The 19893-nt window shown below is 45.0% G+C and overlaps 7 protein-coding genes across 7 annotated transcripts; 4 read left to right on the forward strand and 3 right to left on the reverse strand.

The window, feature by feature from the left end:
* Positions 1-441: 441 nt before the first annotated feature.
* On the reverse strand, positions 442-1212 carry C8R40DRAFT_207281 (uncharacterized protein). Its single transcript, XM_046234345.1, has 2 exons — positions 583-1212; positions 442-526 (listed from the first exon to the last, which is right to left on the reverse strand). Exon 1 carries the CDS (start codon positions 1025-1027, stop codon positions 656-658), a length of 372 nt encoding a protein of 123 aa, XP_046086563.1. The 5' UTR covers positions 1028-1212; the 3' UTR covers positions 442-526; positions 583-655.
* A 482-nt stretch (positions 1213-1694) lies between these two features.
* C8R40DRAFT_1170550 (uncharacterized protein) lies at positions 1695-6097 on the forward strand (the record flags this gene model as incomplete). The annotated part of the gene is made up of 11 exons (XM_046231555.1): positions 1695-1883; positions 1942-1964; positions 2015-2212; positions 2272-2447; positions 2507-2540; positions 2594-2640; positions 2694-2759; positions 2818-3562; positions 3612-3742; positions 3812-5022; positions 5096-6097. The coding sequence occupies 11 exons, from the start codon at positions 1695-1697 to the stop codon at positions 6095-6097; spliced, it is 3822 nt and encodes a 1273-aa protein (XP_046086564.1).
* A 995-nt stretch (positions 6098-7092) lies between these two features.
* C8R40DRAFT_1272422 (short-chain dehydrogenase/reductase) lies at positions 7093-8620 on the forward strand. The gene is made up of 2 exons (XM_046234071.1): positions 7093-7979; positions 8039-8620. The coding sequence occupies exons 1-2, from the start codon at positions 7253-7255 to the stop codon at positions 8251-8253; spliced, it is 942 nt and encodes a 313-aa protein (XP_046086565.1). The 5' UTR covers positions 7093-7252; the 3' UTR covers positions 8254-8620.
* Positions 8621-11011: 2391 nt separating this feature from the next.
* On the forward strand, positions 11012-11992 carry C8R40DRAFT_1045384 (kinase-like domain-containing protein; the record flags this gene model as incomplete). Its single annotated transcript, XM_046224301.1, has 4 exons — positions 11012-11119; positions 11179-11356; positions 11415-11747; positions 11880-11992. 4 exons carry the CDS (start codon positions 11012-11014, stop codon positions 11990-11992), a joined length of 732 nt encoding a protein of 243 aa, XP_046086566.1.
* Positions 11993-12135: 143 nt separating this feature from the next.
* On the reverse strand, positions 12136-13949 carry C8R40DRAFT_1104317 (uncharacterized protein). Its single transcript, XM_046228057.1, has 7 exons — positions 13681-13949; positions 13510-13624; positions 13267-13455; positions 12929-13206; positions 12803-12875; positions 12560-12739; positions 12136-12511 (listed from the first exon to the last, which is right to left on the reverse strand). The coding sequence occupies exons 1-7, from the start codon at positions 13922-13924 to the stop codon at positions 12154-12156; spliced, it is 1437 nt and encodes a 478-aa protein (XP_046086567.1). The 5' UTR covers positions 13925-13949; the 3' UTR covers positions 12136-12153.
* A 1346-nt stretch (positions 13950-15295) lies between these two features.
* On the reverse strand, positions 15296-17070 carry C8R40DRAFT_1104329 (kinase-like protein). Its single transcript, XM_046228058.1, has 4 exons — positions 17004-17070; positions 16553-16948; positions 15584-16498; positions 15296-15524 (listed from the first exon to the last, which is right to left on the reverse strand). The coding sequence occupies exons 2-4, from the start codon at positions 16706-16708 to the stop codon at positions 15354-15356; spliced, it is 1242 nt and encodes a 413-aa protein (XP_046086568.1). The 5' UTR covers positions 16709-16948; positions 17004-17070; the 3' UTR covers positions 15296-15353.
* Positions 17071-18009: 939 nt separating this feature from the next.
* On the forward strand, positions 18010-19076 carry C8R40DRAFT_1104337 (uncharacterized protein). The gene is given in 9 exon segments (XM_046228059.1): positions 18010-18084; positions 18105-18145; positions 18156-18173; positions 18192-18203; positions 18214-18264; positions 18283-18496; positions 18525-18600; positions 18702-18798; positions 18886-19076. The coding sequence occupies 4 exon segments, from the start codon at positions 18441-18443 to the stop codon at positions 18987-18989; spliced, it is 333 nt and encodes a 110-aa protein (XP_046086569.1). The 5' UTR covers positions 18010-18084; positions 18105-18145; positions 18156-18173; positions 18192-18203; positions 18214-18264; positions 18283-18440; the 3' UTR covers positions 18990-19076.
* Positions 19077-19893: the final 817 nt, after the last annotated feature.

Here is a 19893-nt window from a genome sequence, read left to right on the forward strand (position 1 = left end):
GGGGGGGCTGCTCCACTAAATCAGGTCCTTCTTAGGGTGCAATTGAATGACTCCACGCAATGTAAGTTGTGGACTTCAGTGCGTAATCTCATATCTGCAACTCTTTAAGTGTTCATTCAATATTATATTCTGGTATTATGTTCGGGCTCTGCTATACAAAGTGCGATTCACAACATTTTCGGAACTTTTGGTGGGAATCTATGCAGGTTTAAAACATGCATGTATTCGCTAAGCGTCACCGATACTCGAGAGTGCTGGTTTCTGAGCAACGACTCCTAGAAGTTCGTTTGTGTCATTGTGAACTGATATCTTCGCATCTAAATAGGGGTTAGTTCGAATTTCTCCGATAGGGGTCAGAAAGAAACTTACCGTTTGAAACTGAGCGTGCGCAATTAGCAGCGGCTGAGGATGCTTTACTTGAGAGATTGGCGGGTGATCAAAAACCTCATGAGAGTGGGTTCGAATGATGATGTTTGGATTAACCGATGCCTCTCAGTTTTTGAATGTGTACGCATTAATGTAATATCTGTGAATTGTTAGCAAATTTTCTTGAGGATTGGAATGCGTGATCTGGACACTAACCACTGACGCCTCGGAATACGCAAAACCTCTCCCTACTTCCGCCAGTCAACTGCGGCAGCCCATCGCCTTTCCACTATGAAGGCGAACTTGGGGCGATACTTCCAGTGGGAATCGGAACGACGATCGACTGAATCTGTGTCAGAGTTTCGACTGGAAGCGGGAGATCCGATGATGACTCCATCGCTGTAGAGGTCGAAGTGGGGGTGCTCGAGGTGGAGGTACTGCTGAAGGTGAAAGTATAAGACGCAGTATCGTTTTCGGGTTCGTCTTCATAGTCGCCGCCATTACCGGTACCATTGTAATGGGCCAGATGGGGTGAATTGGGAGGAGGCCTCGATCCTCCGAATTGGCGGGTGGGTTGACGTTCAGCGATACGAGTAGGAAGCGCATTTGTAGCGGCGGAAAGCAAGGCACCAGTTATAGAGAGTATAGCGTAGAACTTCATGATGGTTAAGAGTATAGGCACGCAACAAGGTTTAATGTTGATCGCAATGATGAAGTAGTGGGTTAAGATTGAATTTGAGTGCTGGTGAGAATTTGAGGGCGTCTTATATCCATAATAAAGGGGGGTAGTAATAACCCTGATTTACTTGTCTCAACAGCAGCAAGTTGGATATGTAGCACCGGCTTCTAGGAGAATGGTCCTGGGAATCGGTAAGGATATAAGGGTATGATAGAAGGTCGGAACGAACTTGAAGGCGAAGTATCAAGTTATAGGCGGGGATGGTCGTAAAATCAAGACATAGATAGTATGGCTTCAAAATTCCAAACTTGCTCCCAACGTTCCAAATTTCAATTCCTACGCTTCATCATCATCATGCCCATCTTTCTCGGAGAGCTCCTGTGTTTTTCACTTTGTGAACATCGAAGCAAGGATAAATGAAGCCTCCATTGAAGGAAAAACGAAGTGGTCTAAATTGACACGGCCCGGAAACGTATCCACGTGGGGAAATTGGATATCCCGGCCATGTCAGATCTGGACGGCTACTTGGACTTGGTCATGAGCGGCCGATTGTTTTTGCGGTTCTCGGACTCTGACCACTACCACCTTTATCTACCTTCAAATCTTCGTAGCTTAACTCGTTGTCGACAACCGCACAGGCGCCGGCACAATGAGCCTAACGCGTAGTGTCGGCCTGCGCGTAGGTCCGATTGTATTAGGGACCCTGGTGAAGCATTACTTGGAGAAGATTAGAAGAGATTTTGTGCAGGATAACGGGAGCAAAGGGAAGGAGAAGGACGAACTGGTGCAGTTGCGGCAAGATGAGTTAATATACGATGAAATTTTTACGGTTGTAAAGGTTAGTCTATCCAATTCAAGGGCTTGAGCAACATCTCATATCTCACCGGCTGGCTCAGGCCTTCTTGGAAGCAGCGACTCTGTGAGTTTACTTCTCTAGATTTGTGTCTTTATCTATGAATTCTGGGTCAGTCACCCCGTAGAAGACATCCAGTCCTTTTCTAATACAAGAACACCGTCTCCGCCTTGGGTACACGTTGTTCGTGTCCGCGTACCGATGTCATCTTGTGACGAGGCTGCCAAATATCTAATAACAGCACTTGGTGGCCAAGAACTTGCTGTGAAACTGGTCGGAGGCGTTAAATGGTGGCAGGTTAGAAGCCTTGACGGGTGAGTCTTATCAGTAAAGAGCAACTTACGCTTGAACGTGCATCTCACGAAATCATTAGTGTAGATGCTCAGTGGATCACCGCCAAAAAAGACTGGCAAGAAGCTAAACGTAGATATAAAGATAGAGGGAATACTCAACGCGATGAAAAGCATGAACCTATGTTGGATCAAAGTGAAAGCGCCACCTATAACCAAGATATGGATACGATGAGATGTATCCTATACGCTCATGGAGGTAAATGACTTCATTTCGGTTTTGTGTTCTGTCTCTGATCATATACACATCCACTGCAGGTGGATATTATTTCGGAAGCGTAGATCAGGAAAGGTGTGTAACTGGTCATTAACTGACTTGAACTGGTGTCTAATATGTGATCGTAGGTATAGCATCCAGCGATATGCTAGGAAAATCAACGGAAGAGTTTTTGGTACGACCTTGACTAGGTATAACAAAATTTCACTATAACATTGTGTTGAACAGCTATGAATTATCGTTTGGCACCTCAATATCCATTTCCCTGCGCAATACAGGACCTCGTTGCATCATGTCAATCCTTCCATTCTTCTACCATCGTAGAGCGAAGAGCTGACGTTGACGTTCACAGACCTTTATTTGATTCGACCTCCTCCAGGAGCCTCCCATTTGCCCGTGAAGCCATCACACATTGTTGTTGCGGGCGATTCTGCAGGCGGTGGCCTCATACTTGCTCTCCTACAAGTTCTCCGAGATGCCTCCCTTCCTCTTCCAGCCGGGGGTATTCTCGTATCCCCTTGGTGTGACCTCACACATTCCTTTCCCAGCATCCACACGAACACGGCTACGGACGTGATGCCGCCGTACGGTTTTTCGTTACACAAACCTAGCACTCTTTGGCCTCCTCCAGATGAGGAACTAGCTGGCCGAGTACGAACCGGACTGAAGCAAAGATTTCGAGCAGTCTTCAAAGGCGAAGGAGACCCCAACGCTAGTGTTTTGACCTTTGGGACTAGCACATCGGAAACTCACTCCAACGCCCCCGTTAATGGTGCCAATACCGATCCTCCAAGCTCTGGCGAGGTACCGAATGGCATGCCAATTAACGTAGGCGCAACTACCCCTCTTCCACTGCCAAATTCTTCGTACGATCATGCGAACCCATTTGATTCAAACAAATCGGCTTACGATTCAATCATTTTACAAGCTCAAAATGGCGAAATTCTAAGTATACAGCAGCAGATTCAGCTCTATACGACAAATGCGTTGTTGGGACATCCACTAGTTAGTCCGGCGCTAGGGTATCTGGGCGGGCTGCCGCCGTTGATGTTTGTAATCAGTGACAAAGAGGTCTTGAGAGATGAGGGGATATATGTGTGAGTGGATTTTAGTATATCCCGGAATTTTGTTGAAATATATATATAGTGCGCACAAAGCTGTTTATCCTGAGCAGTTTCCTATCAGAGATACCACGAGAGCGCTCTATCCGGCTCTGTATGGTATCGAGGAAAGATTTAAAGGAAAACCAACGCCTGTGCATCTACAGTTGTATGACGGTATGTATTCGCCTTCTGTTTAAGCTTGTCCCCCACTCAACTGAAAGTCAATTCCTTTCCAATGAGTAGACACCGCCCATGTTCTTCCAGTATTATTCTCATTCACCACTCCTGCAAAATACTGTTTCCGCGCTATGGCTATTTTCTGCAAATACGTTACAGGGATGCCACTCTTTCCCAACAACTCAGATGATGCCCCAAACACACCACAGAAGCGAGCGAGCGAGTCTTCCCCAACAGGCCTCTTGTCCTCTCTGTCCTCATCCATTACCTCAGCGCTGGTCGGATCCGGAGCTGAGACGGGTGGCGCTTCACCACCATTGTCTCCTCGATCAATCAAGTCGTTCACTATCAGTGGAAGCGGAATTGTTTCAAAGAGCGCACTATCAATACGAAGGAAGTCGCGGAAATCAACTGGTTCCGATTATCCGATTCCCGATCTCAAGAGGTCAGCGTCGGAGTACCAAGGTGAATTCGGTCGGAATGAGATGAAGTCCAGATCAATGTTCGCTCTTCGGTCGAGGAAGAGTGGTTCGGACATTCGGAGGTTGAATGACGACGCAAAGATGGACCAAAATTTGGACTTGAGTCGTGATAGAGAAACGAAGAAGGCACCAAACGAAGGTGGGGTCAACACTCCCCCGAAGTGGAAACATACAAAGGTCCCGCCGGTTCCCTCACTCTCTCTTCACCCTCATCTTGAATTCTCATCCCCGAAGTCCCCACGTTCTATACCTCTTCCGTCTTCCCCTTTACCTTCAATAGACACGTCTTTTTCTGTTCTGGAGTTGGACATGGCTTTTGCAAATGCAGGATCATTTGCTGTGGGCTCTTCGGATAGCAGTCCACTGGTGCCAGAGCACGGTCAGGACAACATGATCGATGTATCACATTTGACCTCGTCACCGACCACGTCGATGATGCCTTCACCGCGGCTTATACCACTGCCCGCTTCATCTTCTGGTATGCCTTCTTCATCAACGACCGTATCACAGGTTCACAGTGACCACCTGGAAGGGATCGAGGGTTTACCTGTATCAATGTCTTCAGAAGCAACCATGTCTCAGCTACGAGAATCACCGCTGTCGTTACGGATTCCATTGCCGCCTTCGCCGTTGCCATCGTACTCGAAGGACTCCATGGCATCACTATCTTCGTCTGGTTCCACTAGTACACATATAGCTCTTGCAGAGACTCATCGTACAAAACAGGCCCGTAAGGAAACCCTACCAAATAAAGAGAGGTGTGCAGGAGATCCAATCGTGTACTCAGAGACATCCGTGAGTGCTTTTTTGTACCGACTTCTGCATCACTTTCAATATTTTTATTTCCTTCTATTCTTCCCAATCACAGGAATTTCCTTCCCTCTTCGACTCGCTCATGATTCGCGAACGAGTATCGACCCGAGGTGTCATTCGCCCGCTCGAGCCGTTTTCCGATCTCCCCGCGTTCTCAATCCCTCCGCAACTGATCGGCGAGATCTCTGAACGCGCTGTGAGAAGGTATATCGCTGGGCGTACGTTCTTTGAACATAAGTTTTCAGGGACGAGAAAAGCTATAGAGCAGAGACGGAGGAAGCATTTACAGAAAGCTAGGAAAGATACGACTAGGAATATGAGTGCGTTGAAAGGGAGTGTTGAGAGGGAAAGTAAGAAAATGAAGCAAGAAGAAGAACCATGGAGTGGCGAAGAGGAAGAGGATCATCATCATGGTCCCCGATCCCCAAACTCACCATATCTCTCCAACAATAATTCATCTCCATTCAACATCGAAACTGCCCTCCTCGCGTCCTCCGGCTGGTCTTGGTCATGGGCTTTAGATAACAACGAGCATCCACCCCCGAGTAGTCTCGTTGCGCGGCGGGACACACATGAGGCACTGATGCTTGCGCGGGTAGCAGATCAGGGTGTGCTGCAGGATGAACAAGGAGGAGGAGTGAGTGCGGCGATGAGTGGAAACAACCTCTGGAGTGTGGTTGTTGGTTTTTTAACGCCTGCTGGGAATGGGAACGGGAGTGGCTTTCGGACTGGCGGAGAAGAACACAACCGACGAGAGAGAGACCCAGAATTGAGCCCGGACCGCCGGAAGGAAAAACCAAATGCGCAGTCGTCGCCTCCGAGTCAGGCGGTGTCAGAAGATACTGAAGCTCCTTCTACATCAACAAGAAACCTTACACCATCGAAATTTTCCTCATCCCCCATATCTTCTCCGCCGTCAAAGATTCGTCTATTAGGGAAGAAACCAAGTGTGAATGCGCTTCGCGCTCGACTTGCTTCAATGGGTACTTCGCGTGGGAAATCTCCTCCTCCCCCTCCACCTGCTGCTATTACAGTTGCATCCTCGTCAAACACGTAGATCTCGTAGAATGCTGGGAATAATAGGTTTACAGACCTTCAACATACATATAGAACATGCGTAATAATTGCTATCCATAAAACCAATGCAAAAATCGGGTATAAAGGAATGAATACAGTAGAAAACATTCTTTACAATAAAATCACACTTATGTGTATTTTGTACGCCCCTTCGGTTCTAGACTTAGTAGATTGAAGGTATTTTGGTAACTCTCGCCAGTGAGTAGTAATATCTTGCTTTCAATGATCGGATTTTAGAGTCGGAATTCTGTACTTACTGTTGGAGGAGTATAGGAAAAATTTCAGAGTAGGAAGTTCTGCCGTTTTCTTTCCTATCCATATCGGGGTGGCACAGCATTCATGAAATTATCATCTACTTCTTTCTCAACCAATCATATCATCCGAAAACAGAGAACATTACTTGGTCGAAGTTGACTCTCTGGTCACACATGAACAAGAATTCTCTCTGAATTATCATGACAAAGAAACCCTTCAATAACCGACCGAAATATATTGAAAGGCGGACGTTCGCCATGTACATCTAGTCGAAACCTGGTTTGAAGCTCAAACTTGATAAACGACCTCTCATCGATGCCATGGAGTTCCTATCAATAATCATACCTATATCTTCGTATGAGACTTGAAATAATCCATTCATATCGTCTTTTTTAAATCCCTCCTCCCGCTGGAACGAGATGCACAACGATGTCGACTTGGTGTTCGTCGACCCCAAGTCGCTGTTGTTACAAGCAAACTGTGCCACTGTCGCCTGTTATTATACAAAGCCAGCAGAAGCCAGTCCATTCTCGCTCCGACGAAAATCCTATAAGACGCCGAATTCCTCAAGCTCAAGTCATATATGGCCTTTGACCGATGTTGTAGAGTGCTAGTGAAACTACCGAGAGACATGGTTGTGGTGAGGACCCAGTAGTACCCCTGAATGGTTTTTATCTGACCAGGATTACGATCAAGCGTTACTAATTATCCGAAAGAAATCCTTCTGTGTCGGGATATTCGTAGAGCTTACTAACATGACTAGATAGAGAAGCTGACATGTCTTTAGTCAGTGAATGGACCCACCGAGCCATGTGCATCGTCCTCCAAGGTATATAAAATATGCTCTGTTTGATTGAGGCGTTTTCCCCACCGGGCAACAATGTCCCTCGACAGTTTCAATGTCACCCGTACTTTTCATCGCGACACATATCCAGCCATCTCACCAACGAAGGCCTCTCTTAGCCAAGCTGGTAAGGCAGTTCTTATTACAGGCGGTGGGGGCGGGATAGGCTTCGAAATCGCTCGGTCGTTTGCTAAAGCAGGCGCCTCCAAGATCATTATCGTAGGCCGCAGAACCGCTGTATTGGACGCTGCGGCAGTAAAGCTGCGCGAGGAGTTTAAAAACTCGACCCCGACTCCTGAATTCATCGCTCACCAAGGAGACATCGGAGACGACGCGTCTATCTCCTCCATTTGGAAATTCCTAAACTCTCAGAACATATTTGTGCGTGTGCTGGTGCTCAATGCCGCTCATTTTTACCCATTGGGGCCTGATACGTTGAAAATGGATAAACGAGAGATCATGGAGGGTTTCAATACCAACGTTGGCGGTAATTTCCTCATGACGGTCAATTTTGTCAATCAACCCCTGCGCCCTAAGGGCCAGCAACTTAATCTGGTCAATGTGTCTACGTCCACTATCCACATAATTCCTGGTCCGAATTCAACTCCATACGCTGCAAGCAAAGCGGCCTTCACTGCGCTTACCGGAAGAATAGCGGATGAACACCCCGTTGAAGAAATTCAGATCATATCGTTCCATCCAGGCATTATTTATTCAGAAGGTACGGCAAAGTTTGCGGATAAAAATCTCAAGTGGGATGAGAGTAAGTGTCATCAATTGCAATCGTTAAGGTGTTGTTCCCGTCGCTAACACACACGTCAGTGGCATTACCAGCAGACTATGCTGTCTGGGCAGCGTCTCCAGAGGCGTCCTGGCTTCATGGTCGCTTTGTTTGGGCGCACTGGGACGTGGATGAATTGAAAGCCGACAAGGAGTTTTCGAAGAGACTGGAACAAGAGAAAGGTTTCTTACGGGTTGCGGTCCAAGGGTTGAAGGACATCTCCGTGGATGCCTTCTTAAACAAGCAGGGTTCATAACAAGCTGTAGTCCCCAATATACAAATTGCATGAATAACTTTCTTCGCATATACTCAACTTGGCACTCAGTGCAGGGTGGACGTATATGTGAGTCCGGTACATGTCGAGATTCATAAACCAACGTACGACTTTGGATAAGCATACTCTGAATGACTGCTGGGGACCGAAGACAAGTCACTAAATCATTGTCAAGATTTTACTTTCGGTACACCGGGGGTTTTTTCCCCAGAGCTTATATAAATAAGATCAGAATAAGATCTATGTACTAAAATTCGTCTCCTTCGGGGTGACACTAGGACCCCTGATTATACACTATGATCCCAGACGGTGGTTCGGACAAGACACCCCCCCAAATTTGGTCTCTAGCCATAGGAAAATTCGGACAAAAGATCACCATAGGCGGCAGCCAGAATGAAAAATTCGGACAAAACACCCTAAAATTTACCATAAATTGCACAAGAAAATTCAATGAACCAAATTTACAACCAGTTGCACTCTGCCGACGTCGGAAAATTTGGGCGCTTATACCATGGCCGGAGGTACGGTGCCCGACTGGGCTCAGGCCGAATTTTCCATCAGCGAGTCTAGATTTTATGTCACAAGCAGTAAGCGATATTAAGCGCTTAATATTCGGACCTTTGTTCCGGTTCACACGTGTTTGGTTAACGCGTTCAACGTCGTTCTCCCAGTCCGCTCCCCAGTACATCCATCTTTCCGTGCTGCAAACGTACAACTTCTTTGAATATACCTATCAATAAATGTCTTATAACTTTGCTTTGACCTTTCTCCGCTTTGCTATTCCTTTATTTCCTCAAAGTACATTATAATAGCTACTATTTAGTGAGGGGTAGTCAGTGGCGAGAAATTCTCGCTACAATACTACATATATTGTTAGAGAGAACGAAGAATACAGTACCCCAGAAGAAGAACAAATTTAGAGACACAGTGAGTGGGGAGAACGAATTCTCACTACAATGCTGTATAAATCTCAAAGATATTGTTAAAAATGTTATGCAGGATAGTGCAGGATCCTACCAGAGGAACGAAATTAATGCATGGTGTTGAGTGGCGAGAAATTCACGCCACAATGCTAAACTACTAAGGGAAAACTTCGAAAAAGCGTTCCAGTGAGGCGGCAATGAACTATGACAAAATCAAGGAAATTGCACTCGCTTGTTTGCAGTCTGGGCACACTCGCCTCCTGTGTACATGCTCCAAATTCCCCATTTTGTATTTTATTCAAGATCGTGTCACTCAAGAGTGGTCTGTGCGCAAAAATTTATGCGAGGAGGTATAAAAGGAGTCACCAAGTAGTGCTGGAATACATCTCCTTCCTTTCCATTCTTCCTATGCCCTTCTGTCCTAATTGCTCGAAGGAATACACCGGACTTGAGGAAAATGCTATCTGTGCAAAGTGTCGGAAGCTCGCACAACCAGGGATGACAATGACAGAGAAGAAAGCTATACAGGTACTTGTAGTTACTTCGTTTACCTGACAAATTCAACTAACTATATTTTTATGTAGAGTTTTCCAGCTTGCCAACATTGTAGTGTATATTATGAGAACCTTGCAGATATTCACTGTGGTCCTTGTGCAAAGAAGTTGAAGAAGCGTCCAAGAGAAAGTGATACAGATAATGACCAAACTGGAAATAATTCACAAGGTCTTTCTTTTCACTTAATTGTCACTCGAGAATCAAATATTGATCATGCATGTCAGCTTCCGTATCAGCTATCCATCATCGTGCTGCTGCTTGGAGTGGATCAGCATCTGAGAAGCGATTGAACCAGCATACTACTGCTACAAAACAGAATAAAAATCTACAAAGAGGGACCGCAATCATCGAAGCAAGAGCTAATCAGCGTAAACTTAGTGGTGCTCAAGTTCTTGCTGTAGAAATTTCACTTTCGTTGCTGTATCCAAATCACAAACAGTCCAAGGCATGACTTCTGGTTTTTATTTTCTACATTTTCATTATGCTTAGCACTTTTGCAGGTCAATTTGCGCCCATATGGCGACAAGTATGCATCAAGTCTCACTGTCGAAACGGTCTTTACAAAACTCCTCAGCCTTATGAAAGAGGGATTTGCTACCTCAGCACATGCCGGTATTGTTCAAAAGTATGCACATAATGCATATCTCGATTGGACTCCGTGTGTTTCATTTTCTCTGATTGTTATAGCTATTTTGATTAAGGCATACACAGATCCCACATCTCTTATACATCTGTCTCTGGCAAGCACAAGAACTCACTTGCACCTGCACAGCTTAAGTGGTCAGAAAGTCTTGAACATCTATTTATGGAGATGAATAGCAGTGGGAAGCTAAGCAAGAGTGACTTTTCTGACCGCAAGTTCGGAATCGAATGTTGTGTTCGTGTTATTCACCCTGTATGTGAAATTTCAAATTTGTCAACAAACTAAATTTTGATTCCCAAGTTCTAAAATAGGATGAACAATATGATGTTGATAGTGATATGTCATCCCGAGTATCACCGACAAAATCTCGCAAACGGATGAAGTTAAGTACACCTATTTCTGAAGGTAATTATAATAATCTATGGCATCAGCATTTTTGAACAATATTCTAGGCTCCCAGGCATCTCGAACTTCATTGAGGCCTCAAAGCACCTATACAAGTAGCTGGAGCCGACGTCCTTCATCCATTTCTCCAATTATCATTGAATATGAATCACATTCATTCAAGAAGTTGACGTGTCATTTGTCCAAATGGGGAGACACAATGTTCATTCAAAGTATGGAAGAGTGTACCATTGACGTCCCAAGGAACTGGCGCCGTTTTGCCAAAGGTGGTGTTCCCAAAGGTGGGTATCGAGGGAAAGGCTCCTTCAAATATTGCATTGAGGTGAGTAGCCACCAATTTTTTTTCTCAGCCTGCTGATATTCAATACTCCAAAATCATAGGCCCGGTACAATGCCAAACCAGTGGCATTATTGCAATGCATTCCTGAGCTTGGCAGCACTACTGAATCCAACAGAAATTTGCTGCTGAAAGAATTTGAAATCCTCATCCAAGCATCTGGTTTTGCAGAGAGTTTCAATGAGCGGGCCAAGCTGGCTGGTGTGAGTATACCAGGTTCAGGTATTGACTTTCTAACACCATATACATCCAATTTCTAACTCGCAGCCACATCCCACAGGTCTTAAATTCAATATCACAGATGCATTTGTGGGCACAACTATATTGCCTATTCCTTCGGGAGGTCTACCTATGGAAGAAAGCATTGAAAATGATGACCGTAGTCTTTTGTATAACACCTTCTTAGTTGTCCCGCTGCTTACAATTTCGGGGTTATACCAAGAGAAGAAATTCTCTGGGAACTCCATGATTGGCTGCAATGATGATGACTTTGCAGGGAAACTGATAGATGCATTTGCACATCATGTCCTTGAGCATACCAAAGGGGAATATATGCTGGCAGATCTTCAGGGTAAGGATACTGTGACTTTTTTGATAGACATTTTGCTGACTGGTAAAGAGTACAGGTGTTGTTGGTCCTGATAGTTCAGTCACATTGTTTGACCCTCAAGCTCACACGTACTCCATGTTCATTTCTGATATTCAACCTGTCACTAATGGAAAATCCTATATAGCAAATATCAAGACTCTGGTGACTGGGACCGTGGCATTGAAGAAATCCAAAAGTTTTGTCAAAAACATCATTGCAATGACATTTGCACTCAGATTCAACTCTGTGATTTGTCAAAGTTATGTTAGCTCTTCATAATTTATATCATTCTTTTGATATCTCCTTGCCCAGCATTCTATTCTTGTGCATGACTTTCTGATACTTACTCAATTCACTTTAATTCAAGAGTTACTCTCTCTATTACTTTATTATCAGTTGGGTTTCAACACAACTCCCATATAATTTTCAACTAAATATGTGGTAGCATGTCTTGAAATATATGCCATACATTCTGCATTGTCATCTGAGGAGCACCAAGTTCACCATTGAATACTTGTTGTGCCTTTGCTGCATATGCCACAGACACAAATCTGACCAGTTCCTCACCACCAATATCCTCCATGAGCCTTCCAATAATCTCTCTGTCAACAGGAAGCAAACCACTAACTGCTCCATACTTCTCATGAAGTGAAAATGCCACATTTGGAGACAATCCACTTGGTAACCATTTACCTCTGTCCTTCCGTGAACGGTGATTGTTGAATTTGTCACGCAAATCATCAAGCTCAGATTGGATCAATTTTGACCACAACCACCTGGCAAGATTGCTGTAGATTGTGAAAGGAGGTCAACAGACAACAATATTAATGACTTACTAGTGCTCTGGAATTGCTGCATTGTAGACAGTATTTCCGGCATCCCAAAAAATCTTGACATTGTCACCCCATTCTAACCGCAATCGGAGCCACCCATGTTCAATAGTTATATTGTGGATACTTTGGAGGAAGCGGTGAGCAGCCACCTGCTCAACCGGAATATCACCAGCAAATGCCTCTCTGTACATAAAGACATAGTATCAGAAAAATTAATGGACAGCTCAATATAGCAAATTTGCATACCGAAGTGCATTTGCAAAACCATAAACCATCACTAATTCACTCCCACAGTCAGTTGTTGTTTGTACTGGAATGCCTATCATATATATTCATTGTCAGAGAAAAATCATTGTCAATAATCAGACATACCTCCATACTCATATACAAGCTTAAGATATAGATAAGCAATAGTGTCTTTGAGGCGGTTATTGGGAACAACCCAAATTCCAAGCCATTTGCCTGACCACACATCCCGAACAGCCCAGATTGGGAACCCAATACCAGTTAACTTATCATGACCATCACCGCTCCATTCCTGGTGAGGCCCAACACAGACAAGCACACTTCGATGGATTTTTTTCGCAGTTGGTTCACGATTTGCAAATCCTTCCGGATGTTGATCCCGCATTGTTGCCTCGATGAAATCTCTATAGTAAGGTATGAGCTTGTCAGAATCTGCATGAGATATTGACATAAAAATACTAAACCGGGTAAGATGCACTCCTGCTACCCTTGCAATATTTTCCTTTACAGTCTTCGGCCCTCGTTTTGCATTTGGATCCTTACTCATTTCATCAAACACTAACTGCCGTTTGTCGAGTTCTGCCATTTTTGCTGTTGTCACCTGACTTGCAGTAATGTTCCAATACTTCTTGTGTCGGGTTACAGACGATGCACTATGACTTGTTGGTCCTGGGTTCATTCAAGATATAGAATGTCATATGATTTACCTGAGGATGATACCATAGTCGGCCTTCAGTAACTCAGAAATTGTTTGCTTATTGGTAATGTTCCGTCGATGATACTCAAGCAGAGCTTGATGGACACTCTCATCACCAATCTTAGCTGATATTGTAGAAACTGTAAGTTATACAACCAAATAAATAAATATTTCTGCTTACGACGGTTCTGGTACTGATTTCTACCTGTCCAGTTGTTGTTGTCATTAGTTCGGGGTTGACTGGAAGACTCTGGAATGTTGTCCTCGGATTCGGGCTGTGAAGCAATCAACTGAGAGGCTACCTCTGCCTCTGATTCGGACATTGGACTACTGGAGCAAGAGGGAAAAGGGTACGAGGCACCTATTGGCATGCATGTCGATGTTTTATATCTTGAATCCATGCCTTTTTCGTGTGTTTTCCGCATGTACACATGCTATCACTGAAAAGATCATTACTACACGACTTATACATGTAATGAAGATCTGATTCTCATTTTGTAGAAGCTCAAGTCAAAGTTATAAGACATTTATTGATAGGTATATTCAAAGAAGTTGTACGTTTGCAGCACGGAAAGATGGATGTACTGGGGAGCGGACTGGGAGAACGACGTTGAACGCGTTAACCAAACACGTGTGAACCGGAACAAAGGTCCGAATATTAAGCGCTTAATATCGCTTACTGCTTGTGACATAAAATCTAGACTCGCTGATGGAAAATTCGGCCTGAGCCCAGTCGGGCACCGTAGGAGGGAAATTCGGACAAAAGTCCCTCCCAAAATTCTACTTTTGGTTCGGACAAAATCCCTCAGGATCAGGCAATATTTTCATATGGGATCATAGGGTATAATCAGGGGTCCTGTGACACTGGGGTGCGAAAAAATTGGAAAGATTTATTAAAATTCGGCTATCAAATTTCAAACTTCATAAACCCTGGAAATCTGAATATTCCCCCTTTTTTTTAGACAGGCAGGTTCCTCTCTCAACGCTGAACGTATCAACTAGTACTGCACCCTCTCGCGGAATTGTTCAAGCCGCTGCTGTTTTTATACCCCGACGATTGATCATGAAGCTTTTTTCCTCCTCCTCCTCTGGCACAATCACCACTGGCCGCTGTCCCAGCAGAGTCTGCCGTCGCGAGTCCCAATTCCACTTTAACCTCCCGCTCCTCCTCCTCCTTCTCGGCATTCTATCCACAGCCGTCGTACCCGTAGAGGCTATCGCCAAAGACAAGAATAAAGCATGTCCGAAGTGGGTTTTGCACAAGGCTGGTACTCCATGTAAGGTGGAGCAAGAGAACGGGGAGGTTTTGGAAGGGTGTAAGTTGTTATTTTACAACTATAACCATGTAATCTCGCTCCCTGCAGAGCCGAAACAGCTTTTTTGGGGCCCGTTTCTTGTCATTTCATTATTGTACTTACCCTTTTATTCTGGTTAACATAGTATGCAAGACGAGGGGAGGGTTACATGTAAAGAATATTTATTATTGCGATACGACTGGGTCTGGAACGACGTGAAGTCTTTGGAATGTTTTTTTCGTTCACGAGTGAGTTATTTCTATATACTCATCCTATCTCATCTAACTGGAAGGATAAGTAGATCAAGTTTTAGTCTCATTAGGCGTAATTTCGCAGGGTAGTATGCTTGGAGAGAGACCCGAGAGAAGAGGTGGGGAAGAAGGGTGTGCGTGGATTTCTGTTGTAGCATCAAAGATATATATATCTATGCATTAGCTTCGCTCGGCCTCATCTAGGGAGAGATCGAGTGGGTGTTGAAGAATGAGAGTACTATATGCAGTATCGGTTGAATTGGTTCTACATCGGCAAGTGAACATTTATCGATCCAAATGCAAGATGACTACAGCTTTGCCCCTTCGTTCACTCCTTCTACATCCTCACCAGAATCAACTACGACCTTTCTCGCAAGGTCACCAAAAAGGTCTACGGAGGTAGAATATTGAGCTGCATTTGCTGAAGATGCTTGACGACGAGCTACGCGCGCGGCGATGCCTTGTGAGATGATACTTGTCTATAGGCGAAGGTTGAGATGAATGTAGAGATACATATTATGGGAGGAGCGAGACTGACTCTGAACAGCATCCAACTTTTTACAAACACGATATCTTTCAATGGATATTCGAGGTTCATGCATCTGCAATACTCTTTTTCCAACAAGTCTATTTGGACCGGAGCGCAGTTTTCCTCGCTCGTTCCAATATTAGTTGGTAAACCTTTGAACGCTCTAACGTTCTGTCGGAAAACGCCATCGGTGGGAAGATACTCTGGTTTAATACTCCACGGCTGAGTGAGATTGGCAAAATCTGCCAACGGACTTCCCAGTGTCGACAATTCCCAATCCAGAATCCCAATGACGACGTTCTGTGTTGGATGAAAAACTAAATTATCGAGTTTATAATCCCCATGAACGATCCTTCTTCCTATCCTGGACTCATCGGGTAAATGCGTCTGGAACCAACGTAACATTGATTCGTAAAAGGGAATCTGATGAACCTGCTCGTTTGTATCGATATCCCGCGTAGCACCTTGCACTTCTGCGATTTTGCTAAACGCACGGAGTTGGCGGGGGAAATAAGCTCCCGGAGGTCCATACTCACCTAACCCAATATCAGCTGGGTCGATAGACGAAAGAGCCGCAAGAGCGCGTATGGCGGCTATCCAACATTCTTCTCGGTCTTTCGGGCTAGGTAGTCCCAGTAACCTGGCGTCTTCAAAGATACGTCCGTCAAGGAATTGCATGACATAGAATGATGTGCCAATGACAGAGGTGTCGGTGCACAAAAGATACGGCTCTGGAACTGGAACACGTGAGTTTGAGGAAGTAGTTGGACGGAGATTGTATTGGTGTAAAGCGTGTAACACGGTGTATTCCCGCTCGACTTGGTGTGCCGTTTTAGAAAGAAGGGCGCCCGAGGGTTTTTTGCGCAGAACATAGCGTGTATTGTTAGCGTCTGTGAGGAAATACGTCGGATTTGATTGGCCAAACTGTGAAACGATGAGCAATCGAATTATTACTTGGTGGATGAAGTGTACACGCACTTTAAACTGCTTAACACCAAGTGGTAGCCTTACACCCTTCAAAGTCCTCTCTAGATACTTTTCTAGCGCGTCAACGTCGATAGAGGCTCGAATTTCTCCGTATCCGCTTCCACTTGTGCTCGCTTGAGGTTGATTATTCGAGTCATCTGAGGACATGGTGGTCAGATAGAGCGAGGGCTAGGGAAAGGGATGATCAAGTAAACACCCGGTTCCGGGACTGAATTTCCCGAGCGCTAATGTTAATGATAAGCAATAATTTCCACAGTCGATGTTGTTGTGCTTGCATTCCGATTGTGTATCACGGTCAAAAATAAGATTCCATGCAATCGTATTCTCGGGCCTAAAAGATATACTCTACTTGTTCATGAATGCCTCCACAGAGATTTCCTTCAACCCGTAAGAAGCCTTTCTCTTGTTCCAGTCTCTTCGACAATTCCTTGTCTGTTTTTAGTTCATCCACACAAAGTGTCCATGAAGCCAGGATGCCTCTTGGGACGCCGTCCAGACAGCGTAGTCTGGTAATGCCACTGACATATGTTAGCAAAGGGAATTTCCTCATGACGGTCAACTTCGTGAAACAGCCCCTTGGAGGACATATCCTATCATCCAGAGCGGACTTTATTCGGAAGGTGTTGCAATTTTTCAAGTGGGATGAGAGCAGTTCGAAGCCTATCCCGCCCCCACTACCTGTGACAGCTTGGCTGAAAGAAGTGGGAGGTGTATGGTGATGATTATTCACACTTCAACCCGGTTCTGGGTTTGAATATTGGTCTTCCTTCTCATCCTTTCATACCCTGTCGACGGTGTTGTCAAAGGTTTAACCAGGGTTCAACACGAAATTTCATGGAATTGGGCAAAGGCGAATTTTGCACTGGTACATGGTATGCTGATTCCAATATTCCTGCAAGTGCTCCGTCGTAACACTACGAATAATGACGGGGCTCAGGTGCAGTCAGGTAAACTTAAAGCTGTTAACAAGGGACTGTCGATATCAAGGGTGCCTACAAGTAGGTGCGCGCAATCCACGAATCCCTCACTGTGATTATTTTACTTTTGAAAGGACATGTTCACGTTGAACCATATTTAATCCTCTAAAGCTCTAACGCTTAGGTTTGACTTCGGTCAGTATCAGCATTCCAACAAACGGAGTACTAGTTCCCTCCTGTGGCCTAATCAGCAATTTTTCAAGGTCACTCAACAAAGTCTAGCCTTTTTTTTATGGTTACCCCGTACGATCGATCATCAGCGGCTGCGTGAGGCTTTCCATCGCATCCATATAAATGGTCCATAGGATCAAGAGACGGAGAGTGGCCGGAGGGAGCGGAACAAAGGAACAATATTGTAACTAGACGTATAGGCACAGATAGGCACTAAGCTATGTATAGCTCCATGGATAATGGAATCGCCAACGCATTTTGGTTGCTTACAATCAGACTTACATAGCCCTTCAAAGCTCCAGTACCTGGGTTCGAGAAAATTCTGGTGCTGAGAACGTTTAAACTAAACGATGATGCAGGGTGAGGAGTGGCAAGGAGTGGCAGGGAGTGGCAGAGAGTGGCTAAGGCCTGCTAAAGCTAGGAATGATCGTGACCTGGTATTGTTCTGGTATCAAGTATTATGTAATTCATCAACTCTATCAAGGCTATTATTGGCTCAGATCAGCTCAGATCCTTAGGATGATTCGTGTCAAGGTGCCCATCCGAGTCAAGGGAGGTCAAGGGCTGTCAGGGGCTGTTAGGGGAGCGAAAAAGGGTATAGAAGGATCATGGAATTGTAGAACATTTTCCCTCAGGCTGGCCCTCTTACCCACATCGACGACGACAACTCACATCGTAACTTTTCTTACTTTGACACATACACCACCACCAATAACTTTGACGACGATACTATGAGGTTCCTCACTCTCGCCGGCTTCTTCCTCCTGCTTGTAGCCGGAACCATGACGTCCGCCGACGCCGCCCCAGCGGCTCAGCAAGCTTGCGGGCCCACACGCCCGATTGGTAGTCCATGCTCGATCAAGCTTGATGGGCAGCATTATGTCCCTGGAAGTCAGTCATTTAGTTTTGTCTTCCTTCACCGCAGATGTCCCAGAATATTGATATATGTTATTCTGCTTCCTCTCTTCATTATTCTATGTTATGCCTGATAGCTTGTCAGAGAAAGTCAGGGTTCTCATTTTACCGCCGCACGACGTGTATGCCCAACTCGATATCCACTGGCGCTGGTGCAGGGTATGGAACGTATGGGTGAGTGTACGAACTTGCTTCAAGTTCTCCAGTTGCTTTCGTTGTCGGTTTCACTGATATGTATCAATCTCTTTTTCGCGTCGGAAGAACAAGCTAAGCTCCAGAGTAATTTCAACTGCAGAGCAGTGTGGTGTATGTTTCTTCACGCTTTTGCGCACCGTTGCTCCTTCTTCGAGACATTTACGATTTAGAGAGCTGAAATTCTGTTTTATGCGACTAGTTCTTGTGTGTTGTTAAATTGTATTTGGTTCCTCAAAATGTTGATAGATTCGACTTTTTGTGTGCTCTTAAGCCTAGCGTTAGGCCAACTCGGAAGACGACACACTGCACAAAAGGAATACTGTGGTCATTAACAGTGAGAGGGAGGATCTATATCACGGGTCAATGAGACAAAACTGAAGCACGTTAGAGCTCTCACTAGAAAAATTCAGGCGAAGATGAGATTCCAATGTCTTGGAAAAGTACGCGCACATACTGTTTGAAAATCTTGAAACTTGAGTCCTTTGCAAAAATGTTTCGTCGTATTCCCGACCTTGGCGAAGAAAAGGACGCGGAAAGAGTCGGGGAGAGCGCTTTGTTAGGCATTTGGAGCGAAGAGTTGAAGGTAGTGGTGGTGGTAGTGTTGAAGGAGGAGCCGAATAAACCCATGTCTGTATTCACGCATCCATTTCCCAGTTCAAGTTTTCCAGAGTTCTTCTTGAACAGCCTTGGCCTTGATTTCAATACGGTTCGTCGACAGACTTGCCACTTCAATATTTATTTCCAGGACGTTTCAGGATCCACAACTCCGATTTTGAATTTGTTGACCATACCCGGTGAACACTTCGGGATGAACATCAACTCGAATGCACTGTGATCGCAAGTGGCATATGTGAAATTCAAGAATTACCAAGCCTTCAGGAATTTGCGAAGTACCTTCAAACATTTCCCCCCTCCTCCTTTACTCACTTTACTCACAAAATAGTTCCTCCTGCATGTAAGCGCTCTTAATCTAACCTGTGCGTGCGTGTGCACATTGAGACTCCGGTCCCCGTTTTCGAATGGAGCGGCGCGTTCATGTCTCTATGCCCTTCCCGCATACACTCACAAACCTCC

This window comes from Lentinula edodes, assembly GCF_021015755.1.
Source record: "Lentinula edodes strain Le(Bin) 0899 ss11 chromosome Unknown C8R40scaffold_17, whole genome shotgun sequence".
NCBI lineage: Eukaryota > Fungi > Basidiomycota > Agaricomycetes > Agaricales > Omphalotaceae > Lentinula > Lentinula edodes.

Coding starts and splice junctions, on each gene's coding strand:
- C8R40DRAFT_207281 (XM_046234345.1), bottom strand. CDS start 1,027: ATGAAGTTCTACGCTATACTCTCTATAACTGGTGCCTTGCTTTCCGCC.
- C8R40DRAFT_1272422 (XM_046234071.1), top strand. CDS start 7,253: ATGTCCCTCGACAGTTTCAATGTCACCCGTACTTTTCATCGCGACACA. Junction 7,980..8,038: donor AAATCTCAAGTGGGATGAGA/GTAAGTGTCATC, acceptor CACACACGTCAG/TGGCATTACCAGCAGACTAT.
- C8R40DRAFT_1104317 (XM_046228057.1), bottom strand. CDS start 13,924: ATGCGGAAAACACACGAAAAAGGCATGGATTCAAGATATAAAACATCG. Junction 13,207..13,266: donor GCAGGAGTGCATCTTACCCG/GTTTAGTATTTT, acceptor ACCTTACTATAG/AGATTTCATCGAGGCAACAA. Junction 12,876..12,928: donor GCTTGTATATGAGTATGGAG/GTATGTCTGATT, acceptor TATATATGATAG/GCATTCCAGTACAAACAACA.
- C8R40DRAFT_1104329 (XM_046228058.1), bottom strand. CDS start 16,708: ATGTCCTCAGATGACTCGAATAATCAACCTCAAGCGAGCACAAGTGGA. Junction 16,499..16,552: donor TTGGTGTTAAGCAGTTTAAA/GTGCGTGTACAC, acceptor ATCGTTTCACAG/TTTGGCCAATCAAATCCGAC. Junction 15,525..15,583: donor AAAGTTGGATGCTGTTCAGA/GTCAGTCTCGCT, acceptor CTTCGCCTATAG/ACAAGTATCATCTCACAAGG.
- C8R40DRAFT_1104337 (XM_046228059.1), top strand. CDS start 18,441: ATGAGGTTCCTCACTCTCGCCGGCTTCTTCCTCCTGCTTGTAGCCGGA. Junction 18,497..18,524: donor CTTGTAGCCGGAACCATGAC/GTCCGCCGACGC, acceptor CCAGCGGCTCAG/CAAGCTTGCGGGCCCACACG. Junction 18,601..18,701: donor GCAGCATTATGTCCCTGGAA/GTCAGTCATTTA, acceptor TATGCCTGATAG/CTTGTCAGAGAAAGTCAGGG.